Here is a 15,548-nt window from a genome sequence, read left to right on the forward strand (position 1 = left end):
CCAGACATTCCAGCCACCTCCACGGACAAATCCCGCATGGCTCAACGCTTAAGACTTCAGCAAACAAAGGTAGTGATTGCAAAGTTTTCTTATGTAACTAAATCCTGCTTTTCCTGACTCCAGGACGGTGGTTGCCTCTCACAGCAAGACGCAGTACAAAGAGGACAACAGCTGCCATAAAAGGTCAAGTCTACTGTGTCAGTACAAATCTTCATAATCTCCCAGGGAGAAATGGTATGTATGCTTATTAAATGTACTATTGCAGCAAGTTGGTGCACTTTTGTTTCTTTGGGATTTGTTTTTTAATGTTTGATTGCTTTGTATGTGGATGTTTTCAGACAGTAAAAACTGCATAGCAGTAATTTGTTTTTCTAAAGAGCTTCTTTCTTGCCCAGTTGTAGAGATTGTGACGAGATTTTCAACTTGCACAATGACTGATCGCTGTTCACTTTGGAAGATGTGCTACTGAACCGCAGAGATGCTTCATTGTATCGTCTGGTGGTGATTAAAAGAGATGAGGAAGTTTCTGATTGATCTTCATCCTTGTAGTGGGAAGAATTCTTTCAAAAACAAAGTGTGTCATCCACCTCATTCTGTTTGTGGTTGGCATGTAAAGTTGAGACTTATATCAGTTAGATTCTTTAAAAACGCCCCCTCGCTTAAACTCAGATGCCCCACCATGATTTTCTGACTGGGTTTTGACATTTTTAAATTAGCAAACAGAACATCTGGAAGAAGCTCCATGAGAATGAAATACACATTCAGATCTTAAAAGAAATGTTTTCAAGCCTTTGAGATGAAAAACAAGGGAAGATGTCATCTTTCTGAGATAAAACAGGGACATTTCTGTAGCAAATTAGTGGCGTGGCAGTGAAGTGTGAGGCTTTCATTCATATTCAACAAGAAATTACCTCTGCATGCAAGTTCAACAGAGAAATATTTTGTTTACTTACCAAAAAAATGACCTTAACCACCTTATCTACAAATAAACGGAACATTGACATATCCCTTGTGCATTTTACTGTATATAGATAATTGATAGGTACGTTCTGAGCCAATATGAAGTATTGGATCATAGTAGTTTTATGTTGTGTCAGCCACGCCGCTATGCAACTGCTTTACAGCAGCCATGATACAGCACCCATTGTGACACACGCCTGGAAATAAAAGTGCCAATTGTGGTTTTCTCAGAGTCAATGCAACTTTGTTTTTGCCAAAAAATTAGTTACCTGGTAGTAGTATTAGCACCCTTTCAGCTAGCAGCACAGTGAGGTAACAGAAAATTTAAAAGCAGCACCATTTGAAGCCTTATGCTGCTGATCATGAATGGAGATGATCATTTCTGATATGTGGGTTGAGTGTCTTAGCTGTTCCTTGGGCCAATTTATACAATTTTGAATGAAACGGGGATTTAAAGAGAAGAAAGAATGTTGCCACAAATGTAGAAGCTAAAGTCAAAGATGCTTCTTGAAATTCTCAGCCTTTGTCTCTCACTGACTGATACTTTAATCAAGAGATAAATAATTTCCTAAGTATCCTATCAAACCTGACCCACTCCATTGCCCGAGGGAGATGGACAGCTCAAAGTCAGATTGCAAACTGTTCGGTGAAGTGCTCCCTGCTGGAGCTGCCTGAGTCTGTTCTTTGTCTGGGCGAGAGCTGCTGCCCTCCCGTTTCCTTCCGTCCTCCCTGCTGAGGTAAAAAAAATGAGTCACTGAATCAGCAGCTGGTCTCCGTCATCACCAGTATCGCCCAAGATTCTACTGGAGATCCGCCGCCAAATCTTTACACAGTGACATCACTTCCCTTCTGCCCATTTATGGACACATTTACTTCCAACTTAAAACATAAAAACAAAAACACTTGTAAGAAGGAAGATCAGATCTTTTTAACTGATGTATAATTTACATACATGTTTTTTTTTTTTTACTTTTGTGTTTGAGCTTTAAAAACTCATCTGTGAAAATTAATGTGATATTCTCTTTTCATCAGGATCTTTCTCACTAAAAATTTCCTGACAATTTTTTCAGTGGATCAGCTCTAATGCCTGCCTTTAGTTTAAACTTCTTACATGTTTGTATCACAGCTAATATTGGTCAAGCACTACCTTTAACATGTTCTCTTTTAAACTATGTGAAAGAAACTGTTAACATAAAATGCTATGATTAATCTTGTGAACGTGTTTTTTTAAAATGTGAAAATGCCCTTTAATAAATATTTATGTGCCTTTCCCACTCCTGCTGCATGCTCTAAACTGACCTGGTGGAGCACATCAACATGGGATCACATCTGCTGCTCTCATTCAAAGTCTGTATCGGTCAACCACGTGTCAACCAAAAATCCAGGTTCTGCTTGGTTTCTTATGCAAACACAGACACTCCAGACATCTTTAGTGGTTATATTGTCCACTTAAAGGACTGCACTCTATTCATGCCCATCACAGTGAGCCTTCCGCCCACCCTCACATGGTGATACCACCATTCATCATTCACACATGCTTAGGGTATTACATCTTTGACGAAAGAAACAGATGAATTAACTTGTACTACCCTATTTTTCTGCCCCGGACCAGAAAGGAATCATAAAAACAAAAGGCAGGTCTCTGTTTTTTCTGAAGTGTTGATTACGGATGAGTGGATTCCGACGTTAAATGTTTAAACCAAGGTGTTTAGATTTCCCATTCCATTGGCTGCGAAGACAGGAAGGTCTGTGCCTCGCTCTGTTTTTTTTCTGGTAAAAGGGAGGTGCCGTGCAGAATGCTGCTTATTTTGAGGAGTCACTATGGAATCTCCTGTCCCTTCTGTTTTGACCCGGCACTCGAGGCGTTGGGGAGGGGAGCTGGATCTGTTAGTGCCCCACTGTCAGTCCATCCCATTTGATGTTTATCCACAAGGCCTTGTGGAAAAATAGCCTAAATTCTTGGAGACGGGATGAGTTTTCTCCATCAATCCACCTGTTTTATTTTCCAGGTGGAGTAGCAACCGTGGGAGAGGCCTTTGCTCTGTTTCTTTTGTTGCAGTTCAAGGCTAAAACGTATCTGTGGTCAGAGCCAGAGGAAGGAACTATATGAGCTTTGGTTTCTAAAACAGGAAGATTAAAGAAGCTACATTGCAATAAAATTACTGGTTGGAATCTGTTGATTTTGGCAAGATCATAGCACAGCATGTCTTTTTTTTCTATGCTATTTAATGTGGCCAGAAAACCATTTATGAAAAACATTATCTCTGAGAATGAGTGGACCCAGTTTAGCTGCTTTTGGGTTGTTTTTGTGGATCCAATATTTTAAAACTGAAAGATTTGCAGAATTAACTCATAGTGACTGTATGTCATGCATTTACAATCACTTCTTAGTAATATCTGTTTATTGTGTTGACCTTTTTCTGTCCTGAACTGAAGTTGTTGTTCCTTAAAGTGTATTTTCCTGCTGCTGCTTCACATTGAAAGCTCTCAAAACCTGTAATGGATTTTCAAAATGCAGTTTTAAGCAGCTCTGATAAAACGAGCAGATATAAGGTGTGGGCACTCTTTCCTTGTTGCATTGGACCCAGGGTCAAACCCTGGCCTGTCGGGGCTTGACGGCTTTGCTACGTATTATACACCTGCAACAAAGGCATCAGCCATTTTTAGCAACAATAGTTTCAAATAATAGTAATAAAATTCATATATACTTGTTTGTAATCCCATGCTTGAATGATAACGACCAGTGTCTCGTTCTGAATCATCAAAAACTGTACAAAACCCTTCCTGTTACAGTGAAGCAAATAACTATTACAGTAGCTTGAACAGTTGTGACTTTTTCAGCAGGAGGAGGAAGCAAATCGTTCAGCACCTCTACAGATAAATCTTTGTTTAATCAAAACCATAAAATGATCTACATTTCATCATTGTGCAGAGCTGATGAATCACTTTCTTTTCATTGGCTGTTGAATAGTATCGGACGGTGTAGCCTGGTGTGAGCTTTTGAAAATGTTCAAGGGGACTTTTCTGGTTCACGTGGGATAGCCAGAAACTGGACTTCCCTTCCTGTGTGCTGCTCTGTGGTGTTTGGCTTCCAGGCCCACATGACACCATGCCTCTGTCCACTGGCCAGAGTAACTTTCCCTCTCGTCCAACTACACTGGCTGCTTTTATTGCAGTCTTACATTCTAGTTTGCAAACAAACTGATTATAAAGTAATAAGTTTGAAGCTCTCAAAGTAAGAAAGCTTTTCTACAGACCCTCGAGATGGAAAGGGTCTCACTGGAAACTCTCAAAACTATACTGATTTCAGTGGAAGCACTTCTCACCCTGTCTAGGCATTTGATTCACTCCCTTTTAAAAAAACATAAAGCAACGGCAAGTCTAGAGAGATCAGTAAACAGGGATCAACAGAGACTTGAGATGTGGAGACAGTCTTGCATAATCTGCATCAGTTAGTGCTCCATGTGAATTGAGACAAACAGAAATACAACTTTGTGGCAACAGCGCAAGCCCAAACATCTGCAGCTCCTCTGCTCGGGTTTGTCTTCCCAGAAAATGAGGCTATCGGAAATCCCGTGACTGAAAACACCTAGGTCCCATCATCTGGTCCTCTTTAACACCAGACAAAGATCCCACCCACTTGGGCTCATGTGCTGTGTGATACTTCTCGACCTGCCAACTTGTGGATTTTTTTTAATTGTTGGACAAAATTGAAGGAATTTTACAGTCGTTCGTTGACTGCCACCTCATGAAAGAGTCAATTCTTTACTTTCCAAAGGAAATAATCTGCACATGTTGATTCTCACTAGAGCTGACAGTGTTGGGCCAGTATATTTGGGTGATTAACTAGTAGATGGCAACCAATCATTTGATTTTTAAAACTTTGAATCAGTTTATTCCCATAACTATTTTTTTTTTTTTGTCATTTTTGAATGTGTATACTTTGGATTGCGTGTCCACAAGTTGTTGCTATGCAGAGATCCTGTACACAATCCTGCAGCTGACCTCTGGGGGAAGGGCCTCCAAGTTGGCTGGAGGTCAAATGGCAAGTCCAAGTCCATGGAGGACAGTGGGAGCAAGAGGAGGACATAAGGGGGCAGGGAAGAGAGCTTTGAGTCACGCAGCTCAAAGGAGTGAATCACTATGCAGGGGCTGGTGACTGAGTGACTTGTGTTTGGAGCCATCACAGCCGTGGAAATGGCTGGAATCTAAACCGTCTCACATCTGTGTACTTGACAGTGAGAGCTGATAAGCCCAAACACTTAAGTTAAAGACACGAATTCTCCAAGACACGCATGTGCTTAATGGTTTTTTGAAAGGCAAATCTCAAGCGTGAGTACCTTAGAAACCAAAAATGGTTTCAGTTCTGCGAATCTGATTGGATTTTTCTCAGCGTCAAAATAAATGAAGCTGAAACATATCTGAAATCTTTGCATTTGGATGTGAAGGACGTGTATTCATAGGGAGAAAGGAGCAAAAACAAGCTTGCTGTGTGATAGTTTACATACCACAGAGGAGACAGATTATGAGGACCCACAGAGCAAAGACAGGAAGATCTAAACCAAACACAAGAGGAATATTTCACCTTATTGCTAAACCCATAGCTTACCTCACGCCAGTTTCAGGCTGGGACAGTCAAATCTAAATTTAGACAGTAAGGGGCTATGAGGAGACTGGGCTAGATGAAAATGTCTATGTCTGCTGTGGAAAGTCTACTGTTTCAGACTTGTCCTTAGCTTCAGTTTAGATGCTTAATACACTCTGATGTTGTTGCATTGAGGATACTGCTTGTCTTTTTGTCTGAGCCATCATCTGCATCTTACATGATATAGAACTTTGTTGCTTCAAGGCAGCTGACAAATCAACCTGTGTCTTTCTGCAGATGCCCAGAAGTTCAGACAGGCATTCTCTTATTAAAAAGGTCTCATAGGCAGGCATTCTTACAGAGGCGGGGGTCGCTGTGCTGCAGACTGCTGAGTCTGGGACAAAAACTTGATTAACCCCTGAGATAAAACAAAACAGATTTTCACAACATAAGGAAACATTTTCTTTGTGACTTTCTTTTGAAGAAGGATTGTTCTACCCTCAGCAGAAAGGACATCCAGCACTCCTTTCCAAAAGTATTTAATCTTGTTCTCTCATAAGTTGGAATGTGGAAGGTAGCCATGAATTTGCAGGCTGGGAAATTTTAAATTAATGGTAGTAGATTGTCTCCTATCTGCAAACTTGTGCTTTTGTCCTTTTTTTCTCATTATGCTACTTGTCATTGCATTACAGTTACTTTAATAAGCATTACCAACATTAGCTCATATGCACATTTTAATTTCAAAGGTGTTGCTCACAGCGATAAAGAAACAGAGATTTATGACCTGATTTGACAACTCCTGCAGCTTTGCAGACTTTTTTGGTGTCTCGCAGCTAACTGGTTTAAATTTCAGGCACACAAGTTGATTATTTTATGTATAAATCAACAGATCAATGCAGTCACAGTGACTAACTTTGAGAAACTTCTATACAGATCAGATATGATGAAAATGTAGAGACTTCTGGATACTCATCTTTACTTCAGCCTAATCTGTGATAGAAAGATCCAGATGTAGCAGCAGACCAAGCCTCAGTCAGATAAAGGCGCTCAAAGACTTGAGGACATTCAGCACACATGTGGTCTCCCCTGCAGGGATAAACTCCTGGAAGTGTTAAAGATGAAGACTGGAATAACCCAGAGAAGAGGTCAAAACCCATAAAGTGCAGTAGATTATTGAGATTTTCCAACCACTCTTTTCAAATTATAATCACTGTGAGAGTTACTACCTCCTAAAATATAAATTCATTTGGAAAATTTGCACTTTTATGTGTTTGTTTTAGAAAATGGACAACTGCTGCAGTTTCTGAGATCCTTTTTTTTTTTTTGTATAGCTGTACACATTCTCCTTGTCTACAGATGCCCTTTCAGTGCTGGTCACGCATTAAGCACGCACTATTAGCTCATGGATTCTTTGGAAATCAATCAGATCAGTGAAATTTCCCTCAGAACACACGCAGTTATATTCCAAATGCAGTCCAAACTCACCACTACCTGACTAAGAGTCAAACCTCCTCTGAGCTGTTCTCTGTCCGTGTGCAGATGGTTAATTGAGATGACATTAGAGTGAACAGTAGAACACATTTGAGGTGGTAGTGAAAACACAGCAGGCTGCCACAGGACTGCATATCCTATATTCTGTTGGTTTCAATTTGGTAGGCGAAAAAAGATACTGACGTCAGGTTGAAAAACGAACCTCATGTGCCTCCTTCCTACAGAGCTTACTTAAAGAGAAGGTGACCACAGCATCTCATCCTTTCTCTCTGCAGCTGCAGAACACCAAGCCGCAACAAACCAGCCTCACTAGACATCTCATATGACTGCTGTCAGCATGCTCATTAGGTCTTTCAGTCTGGGTCTGTTTAAACAAGCTCCTTTAGCGGCCAGTGCTCACACAAAACCAGCTCTCAGTTGATTTGCTTCTCTCAGCCAAAATTCATGCCTTGGTCCATTTAACGGCTGGTCAAACATACTTATTGTAAGACAGAATAAACACTCCAAGTCATGTTTGTGCTATCTTTCTTGGCTGCTTGCAATGAAAAGCAACAAAAACCACATCAGCCTGTTTCTTCTGTCAACCAAGAGGGATGCTATGTGCTTCCACGGTGTGTTTTTACACAGAGGGCTTCTTTATATTAATGGATGATATGGAGAAGACAGAGCATTGGCAATTGAATCTTTGATGAAATATAGTGAAAGTAATAAAAGGTATGAGGTAACCATGGTTGAAAGAAATGACCTATCCCTGACACATAATGCTCAATAAAACCCGATCAGGAAGCAAATGTGGACGCATTTGTCCTTGTTTCCAAAACCTAAATGTAATCCTTAAATGTTAAACTGAAATGAGATTAGAAGTGCTTCCAAAATGTCTGTATAAGAGGGTCTTAAAGAACATGAATTTTACAGTGAAAGTGGTGATCCTGCCATTGAAAGATGGAATTAAGACTTCACTAAAGCAACAAAAGTAGATTATTTAATCTTGGAGCCAAAAATGACCACAACTGAACTGATTTAAACACCAATCTGTTTGAAACTAAACCAAAATGATTGAGCCAACAACCAATATTGCAATAATCTAGAGCAAAACTAAACAGTTTTTCACACAAATATTACAAAGTCTTGTTTTCTCCTATTTGAGATCTAATATGTGACAAATGTCAGTAATTTTTTTTCCTAAATCTCAGCAGGACTGATTCATGTGGTCGGCATATAAAACATAGATGAAAGTTATCCCCACTGTTCTAGACAGGGGACATAGTGGTCTGTCTGCGTTCAGAATGTCATCAGATCAAAACATCGGTGTCCTCTTATGGCAAAACCATGTGTTTGCTGAACTGATTCTTTGAATGCTTGTGCTCAGGGATTTAAGACATCTGTTTTAGTAGTGAGCCAGTCAGTTAGTGCACATCGTAAGGCTGGTGAAGAGGGCTTTTTTCCATGGCACATTATAAGATCTTCATTGTCCATTTAACTGGTTCTCCGAGCTCTCCATAAACACGAAAACCACCTTACAGTTACTTAAACAGTTTTGTATGATCGCTCACTTTCTAAAACAACACTGAAAACCATTGCCCCAAGATAATTAGCAGTGCAGCCTAAAATGTGGCTTCGAGGACAGAAACAGCTGCCCCATCCCGTTTTATTTTATCCCTTACTCAGCTCCAGACAGAAACCTGTTGTAGTTCAATGTGTCAGAGACCACATAATACACGCCAAGCTTCAGAACATCTGAATAAATTCTGCCTTGTACACATTAATTTGACATTAGAGAATGGCTTTCTGTTCCTGACTTGACTCAAGAAAGCTTTGATTGGTTTCTGAGAAACTGCTCTTTTCGATGATTGTTGGAAGATCCATTAGTGTTCACTGCCATGTAGTCTAATCATGGGCATCCAACCGGTGTTACCAAAGGAAGAATCTGCATGAGATCCATATTTTAAAAAATGTTGGAGTATCATATGTAGTCTAGTCAGATTATGTCCCTCCTCTAATGTTCTTACAGACTTAAATTGTTTCCTTTGGTTACTGCTGGGACTGCATACCTCTAGGTGGCTGTCATGTTGAATAGCAATAGCAGGCAATTTTTTTTTCTTTTGCCAAAAAAGACATGCGGTTTCTCCCTCTATTTGTTCTCCAATACCAGGAGTGTGAAATATAACCTCAGCACGTGTCTGAAAAGTAAAGGACGTTCAAAGAAACTTCATGTTCTATTTGTGACATTTTTAATGTGCATTTTGAATGCAAAGTCCAATCGTGACTATTATTTATTTAATTCTGATTCATAATAGTTTAAAAAAACAAAGCTTTGAAGGAATTCTTAAGTTACTATCACTGTAAAACATCTGATGTGTAAACTACTTCTACATTTTTTCTTTGCGAGAGCTTAAATCTCCAGAACTGACGGAGAGATGGCCAAAGAAAAAGCTATTCACATCAACAAATGCAGTAAATCCCAATCTGACAGCGATCTGGGGTTCAGCAAGTACATTACTTTGTCAGCAGAAGTTCCAACAATGAGCGGCCTCACCGATACTTGGAACCAAGAGTGAGAACATAACCGTATTCAAAATTAAATGAGACAGACTCCCTGGCAAGTGCCACATCCAGGACACAGAATAAGCATAATGAGCCTGGCATTGTTCTCAGCACCATTACTGCAGTTTGCTGTGAAATGCCAGCCTGTGAGAGAAGACACCTCTGCTGAGCAGTCTGTGTTAGCCCGCCATGCTTGACAGCTCCCTGAGAGCATGCGCTGAGGGCAAATGAGTCTTTTGACTCAGAAGACAAATGCCGTCATCTGTGGGTGACCAGAAATGAAATAAAAAGATTGATGTGATAGCAGAACAGTTGTGGTCATATTTGAGTCTTTATGATCTGTGACAGGTGATAAAAAAACTATGTGACATGAAGAAATCTCTTAAGGAAAATCTCTTGAACCATAAGCCACACTGAATAATGGGTATGTGCCATACAGCACTGCTTTTTTCTCAGTCAGCCACTGACAGGAAGTCTGTTATTTTGTTGACAGGTCAGGCTTAAACAATTTGGCAACTTCAAAACTATGCATGCGCCTGAATGAGAATGTGGGGGACTAAGCTGACCCCTACTGCCTCTTTATATTCAGTAATATGCCCCAGTGACCCTCACCAACAACAGCCAATTAGGTAGAATACCCCTGCTGTCACTCAGCTCTTAAGATCTTTCAAGTGTTGAGCCTCGGAGTTAATGAATTAAATTTCTGCACCTCAGTGCACGGACAGCACTTCCTGCCGAGTGAGCCAACTTTCAGGATGGCCCTCGGTGACCTTCATCAGCACAACTCGTGTGTCTTGAAATATTTCTGCTTGGTGGAGAAGATGGGTGCCTTGAAAATGAGAAAATAAGGATGGAAACCCCATTCACTGGCAAAGTAAAGGATGTAGGTGATGGACCCTTTAATAGTTCTTGCCTTGCTAAACCTTTTGTTACACGAAGAGTTGCCAAAACAATTACTGCCTTATTCATCAGGACTGATGGCGGCAGATGTCACTGATGAAAACAAGTTGAGTTTGAGTTCAGAACTGCTTGGAAACTTTGACCTTTGTATGTAATCATAAGGGCCCTTTGACTTGTGACCATAAGTCATTTTTTATGCCTCCATGTTCAGTGTTTACATTTCAACAGTCTCCTTGTCTCCTTGTTCCACTGACAAAACTCACACCCCTGTGTGCTTCCCTGGAGACAGTAGCTGTCTAATTCCCAAAAAGTGAAATTTATCAGTGAGAATCCCTAGAGTTAACGTTCAGCGTTATCTCAACACAGGCTGTTTCAACTCCCATGTCTCCAGAATTTCTACATTTAATCAAAACTCCAGTCTGATTTGTTTTGGTTTACATTTTTTCTTATGGAGAGAATGTGTGTTAACGCCTTTCGCTCAAATACTTGCACGAGTATAACAACAAAACTGTTTCAGCAACAACAGCATCATGCTCATCTCATTTATACTGACGATAGGCCACGTTCGCATGCTGCTTCTGTTGACGTTAAGCTGTGAAGGCCTGTAAGTCACTGGGATGTTGATGTTGAGAGTGGAATTATGGTGAGAATGTGCAGCGACGTGCCGGGGCAGACTGTACTTGGCTGTTTTGTCTTGGTGGTCTGAGGCTGCTTAATAGCAGTGTGCTTTGGTTCTGGAAAAGCACTGAACTTCTGGATTGATTAAATATCCCCAAGATCCAGCAGCTGGCAGCTCTAATTCATTACACACATCCCCTGTGTGCTTAGCTTAAGTGCTGCCTCTTGATCACCAATGGAGAGAAATACCACACCGAAGCCTCGTGTGTATCCTAATACAGTTTGTTGTTGAGAGTAAAAGGGTGACTTTAGAATTTTGCAAATAGATAAATAATGTTGGTAAACCGCAGAGCTTAACTAAAAAAAAAAAAAAAAAAAAAAAAAAAATCTGGAGAAGTTCACAGTGAAGCCTCAGGTCTTTTTGGTTTAGAGAAAAAGACATATGTGGTCTTAAGAGCGTTTATTACTTGTAGGATTTACTCAGCCATAAAGTTAAGAATGGATTAATACCTGTTGATTTGTTAATAAAAATAGCTTCTAATTATCAAGTTACTAAAAGGAGTTCATGCCAAGGTCTTGGGGAAAGTTAGTAAGGCTCTGTTTAACCAGGGCATCAATTTGCAATGAACTATACCTGAGTTACGGGGCAAATTCCAGTCAAATGTAGCACTTACCTTCTTGACCTTTTGCTATTTTTTGTTACAACACAACCACATATCTGCACTGTCAGTGAGCAGGACAGTAAAAAATGACCAGTATGAGTTTCCTCTATGGCTGGAAGTGAAGATACGTAGTTTTTCAAAGTGAGTTTTGTGATAGAAAGCACATAAAAATTTGACTTAACATGCAGGTTTTTGGATAGTGGGAAAAACCGGAGTACCTCCTGGAGTAAGGCATCAGCAGGTCAGAGATTAAATACTCAGAGGTGCGGTGTTTTCTCTGCAAAAATACTCCTATATTCACGTAGTAAGGACACACAGCACAAGCATGAGTCTGAGATGGGATTACGTGTCTTTCTTCATCCAGAAACCACCTTCTTGTGGGAAGTCAAGATCAAAGAAAAGTTCAACAAATCTGTGGTTAGTTAGACATGCCTCTGATGACTGACTACTTTCTGTATGTTCTCCAGCATTTCTCAGCTTCTGAAGTTGTTTTGACATATTGGGTGAGCAGCTGTAGGCTTCAGCTTGGTGTTTTTGTTCCTTCGTTTGGGTGAAAAATGGCACCTTCTGCAGTGTTTTCCTTAGTGGTTAAACTTACTGTATATCCTTCCATAGTACTCCATGTGCTTTGGATAAAAATGTCCAAATACTAAGATGTATGTTAACTGAAATGTACCATGTTAACGGATCACTGATTTTGTGCATGCACACTGTGCTGTATCAACAGAATTATGCAGAGGCATGATTGTGCCTTGGCGCTAACAGACAACTCAACAGCTAAAAATAACAGGAACATGCAGATCCATACTGGTTGTACGCCTATAATCATCAGAAGCAGCATGCTGTTATTATTACTTAATGCAACCTTGGTCAAAGCAGACTCTGCATGGGCTCCAGCCACAAGCCCCCCTTACATAACAATGTTTTTTTTTTTTTATGCAGGCATAGGCTTTCACGTGTCTTATTTGTTTCAGAGTCAAACAGATGAATGTTACAATGAGGCTCCAAACTCCTGATAGGATTAGTCAAGGTGACAGTTTGTCATTTACTTAAAGTGAAAAAGAGGGAAGATCAGATCTGTTTAAGTGCGTTTGCAGGCTCCTGAAATGAAAAATCTGCTCCGGGGTGAATGGCGCGTTCAGTGTGCCAGATTCATGCTAGTTTTTTTTCTTCCGTGTGTTGTCAGGGATCTTCATTTACCTGTTGATGAAAAATGATGCAAAAAGCAGCTCAGGTTCAACTACAATGATGGATTACAGCGAGCAGATCCAAAGCTGAATTTATTCAAACCTGCGTTTTCCAGCCATGATTAAAAACCGTGAAGTAGAGTACATTAGTTACATTACATACAGTACATTTACAGTGGAGGATCTTCATGTGCAGATTTCACAGTGGATCAAGTACAGCAGAAAGGACAGAAATCAGATTTATAACTGCAAAAATAAAACAAAATTGGAAAAAAACTTCTTTTTTTGCATAACTCATGTAGTGCAGCAAAGCCCTGGTGCTTTCTTGAGGTTCAGAGTGATATTGTGAGCAGATTCTTTGTTTTTATTGATGACAGTCCTCAGAACCAGGCAGAGAAGCTGTGTTTTTCTTTCACCAACCATGTGCTGTCAATCACTTTGCCATACTGGAAAATACAGAAAGTTCTTTGTCATTATCTGAGGAAAAACTCCTAGTTCTTAAAGGGATTGCTCAGTTTTGTGGGTTATTTTTTTAGAAGTGTGGTTACATAATGAAAATTTGCTATCTCATCTGCAGGAAACAGCAATCGGAGTCAGTTAAGTTTGGAGAATCGAGGAGAAATACCCATGGGGGAGTTTTATACCGTAAGTACTGCATTTGAACTCACTTCAAAAGACCTGAAAAATGCATTCCTTCACTTTAGCTGTGCTTGTGCACCTGTCCTTCCATGTGTGCTCACCTGGTCATCAGAAACCTGCTCCAGGTAAAGGTGGGTGGCGTTTACCACTCGCATGCGACTGTAGCCGTAGTCTCTGCTGCGGAAGGCGCTCCACTCTTTGGGGTTTGGATTGAACCTGTCCGTCCTCTCTCTGCAGCCCTGTGGGACATTCAGCAGGGATGAAACAGAGTTTCTAAGAAAGAGACTCGTGCTTTTCCTCAAACGCTCTTTTTTTTTTTTTGGAGTCTGCAGCTGTGCCTCAGTGTGAATCTGGCAGCATTCTGGTGTGCTGATGACTAATCCCGCTGTGGCGAGATGACAAAGCGTGCCCTGCGCTGCTCGCCACCACATCAGAAAAACACTTACCCAGAGGAACAGCTGGTTCTAAACTTATGTGGCAGAGCAGCAGCTGCACAAAGAGAACTGTGTACAATACATGACAGTGTGTTTTGTTGATGTTACTGAATGCATTTGATCTATGTGGAAAAAGGTTCACAGCAATGCAGCGATGTGGAAGTACTTACAGCAGAACCTGTTATAATGTGGACTGGAGCCTTGGGGTTAACATAGGGCTGCTCTGTGCTCCCATTGTACACCTATAAGGACAACATGGATCTTGGATACATGACTGGGGACTACAAACAGCAAGGAATTTGAGAATTCTGATTCCAGGAGCTGACCTTGTCACCATAGACGGGCCAAAGTCTCTCATATGTGTGCTCATGTGCCCACAACTCCAAATCCACCCCTGCAAGACATTTAATGAAGACAAAAAAAACCCTCAGTGTTCAACATCAGAGCAAATAAGAGTTTTCATCCCACTTAAAATAATGAAATACAACAAACAAAAGTGACATTTTTATTCAAGGAGAATTAAGCTGTGAATGTCAGCCAGACTGAATGCCTGCTTTTTTCAAAAAGACGGTGTTAGAGTTTATTTACTTGCTTTAACTAATTTAAAAAATCGTCTGATTTTAAACACTGATTAGTAACACAAGTTGGTGTAGCAAAGGGTGCATACCATAGTTGTAAAATAAATCCTCCAGACCGGGAGCAGGTGGTTTGATGTCTTTACGCCCCAGTCGGACCTAAAAAAAATAACAAAATAAGACGTGTTTACAGCATTAAAATAGATGCAACAATACCTGCAGTGGAAAACACTTTCTGGCAGAACTCGATGTGCCAACGGTGGCTTCACTGCCAGCAGGAGCGAGCGCTGAGAGAAACACGCCAAAGTGGACCCTATTTAATCTGAAGTGCAGATATTATGACAGTACTCAGTGTTCTTATGAGCTGTGATGTAGCCTGAACAGCCTGCAGAATGCATCAACTACTAGGTGATTAAAGCGTCAACAAACACATAAAAAATTAGCTTCTTGTGATAAAATAAAACAGCTCCTTACATAACCAGGAGAACATGACAGCACGCGCACTTTCAATGATTAACAGAGCGTTAGGCAATATAATTTCTATTGCTTAGTCAAATTAAATTAAAAAATTGGTTTTGAATTGTTGGGCACGTCAACATAAGAGCAGGGATGTCCATTTTTGTAAACTAGGCCCCGGATTAACTTCATTTGCACCTACAGATTCAGTGAAAGGACAAATTGGAGCAAACCTAATCATGGAGTCTTAAAATCCCTGTTCTACTGACAAATATAAAGAGATGGGACTATCTGATGTACATACATAAGAGTCGAACTTGGTACAGTCATCCTGGTCATCATCAGAGCAGTACATGGGTCTGTGTCCCATGGTGATGATCCAGGGACGGAGCGCCCTGTTCTCAGGCTTGTTGGCTTCCTAAGACAGGATCCATCAATGTACCAGATTAATAGAAGGAAACAAAGAAAGCATAAATACTTATTAGTGACAAAATTAG

General features: G+C 40.4%; 2 protein-coding genes across 6 annotated transcripts in view; one reads left to right on the forward strand and one right to left on the reverse strand.

Moving 5' to 3' along the window:
• LOC108236257 (KATNB1-like protein 1) overlaps positions 1–15,548 on the forward strand; it is a 27,481-nt gene continuing 11,933 nt past the window's right edge. The window contains exons 1-2 of the mRNA XM_017416818.3: positions 1–234; positions 13,525–13,592. The gene's annotated coding sequence lies outside the window, so the exon portion shown is untranslated. The remainder of the gene's footprint in view (positions 235–13,524; positions 13,593–15,548) is intronic.
• Positions 13,023–15,548, reverse strand: part of acp7 (acid phosphatase 7, tartrate resistant (putative)) — an 11,757-nt gene continuing 9,231 nt past the window's right edge. For all 5 annotated transcript variants that reach the window (XM_037977802.1, XM_017416777.3, XM_037977803.1 and 2 more), the window contains 6 exons: positions 15,356–15,469; positions 14,688–14,754; positions 14,347–14,414; positions 14,191–14,262; positions 13,688–13,825; positions 13,023–13,393 (listed from right to left, as the gene is read on the reverse strand). In XM_037977802.1, the coding sequence (XP_037833730.1) occupies positions 13,328–13,393; positions 13,688–13,825; positions 14,191–14,262; positions 14,347–14,414; positions 14,688–14,754; positions 15,356–15,469 (525 nt within the window). In that variant the 3' untranslated portion in view covers positions 13,023–13,327. The remainder of the gene's footprint in view (positions 13,394–13,687; positions 13,826–14,190; positions 14,263–14,346; positions 14,415–14,687; positions 14,755–15,355; positions 15,470–15,548) is intronic.

Source organism: Kryptolebias marmoratus, linkage group LG10, assembly GCF_001649575.2.
Source record: "Kryptolebias marmoratus isolate JLee-2015 linkage group LG10, ASM164957v2, whole genome shotgun sequence".
Taxonomy (NCBI): Eukaryota; Metazoa; Chordata; class Actinopteri; order Cyprinodontiformes; family Rivulidae; genus Kryptolebias; species Kryptolebias marmoratus.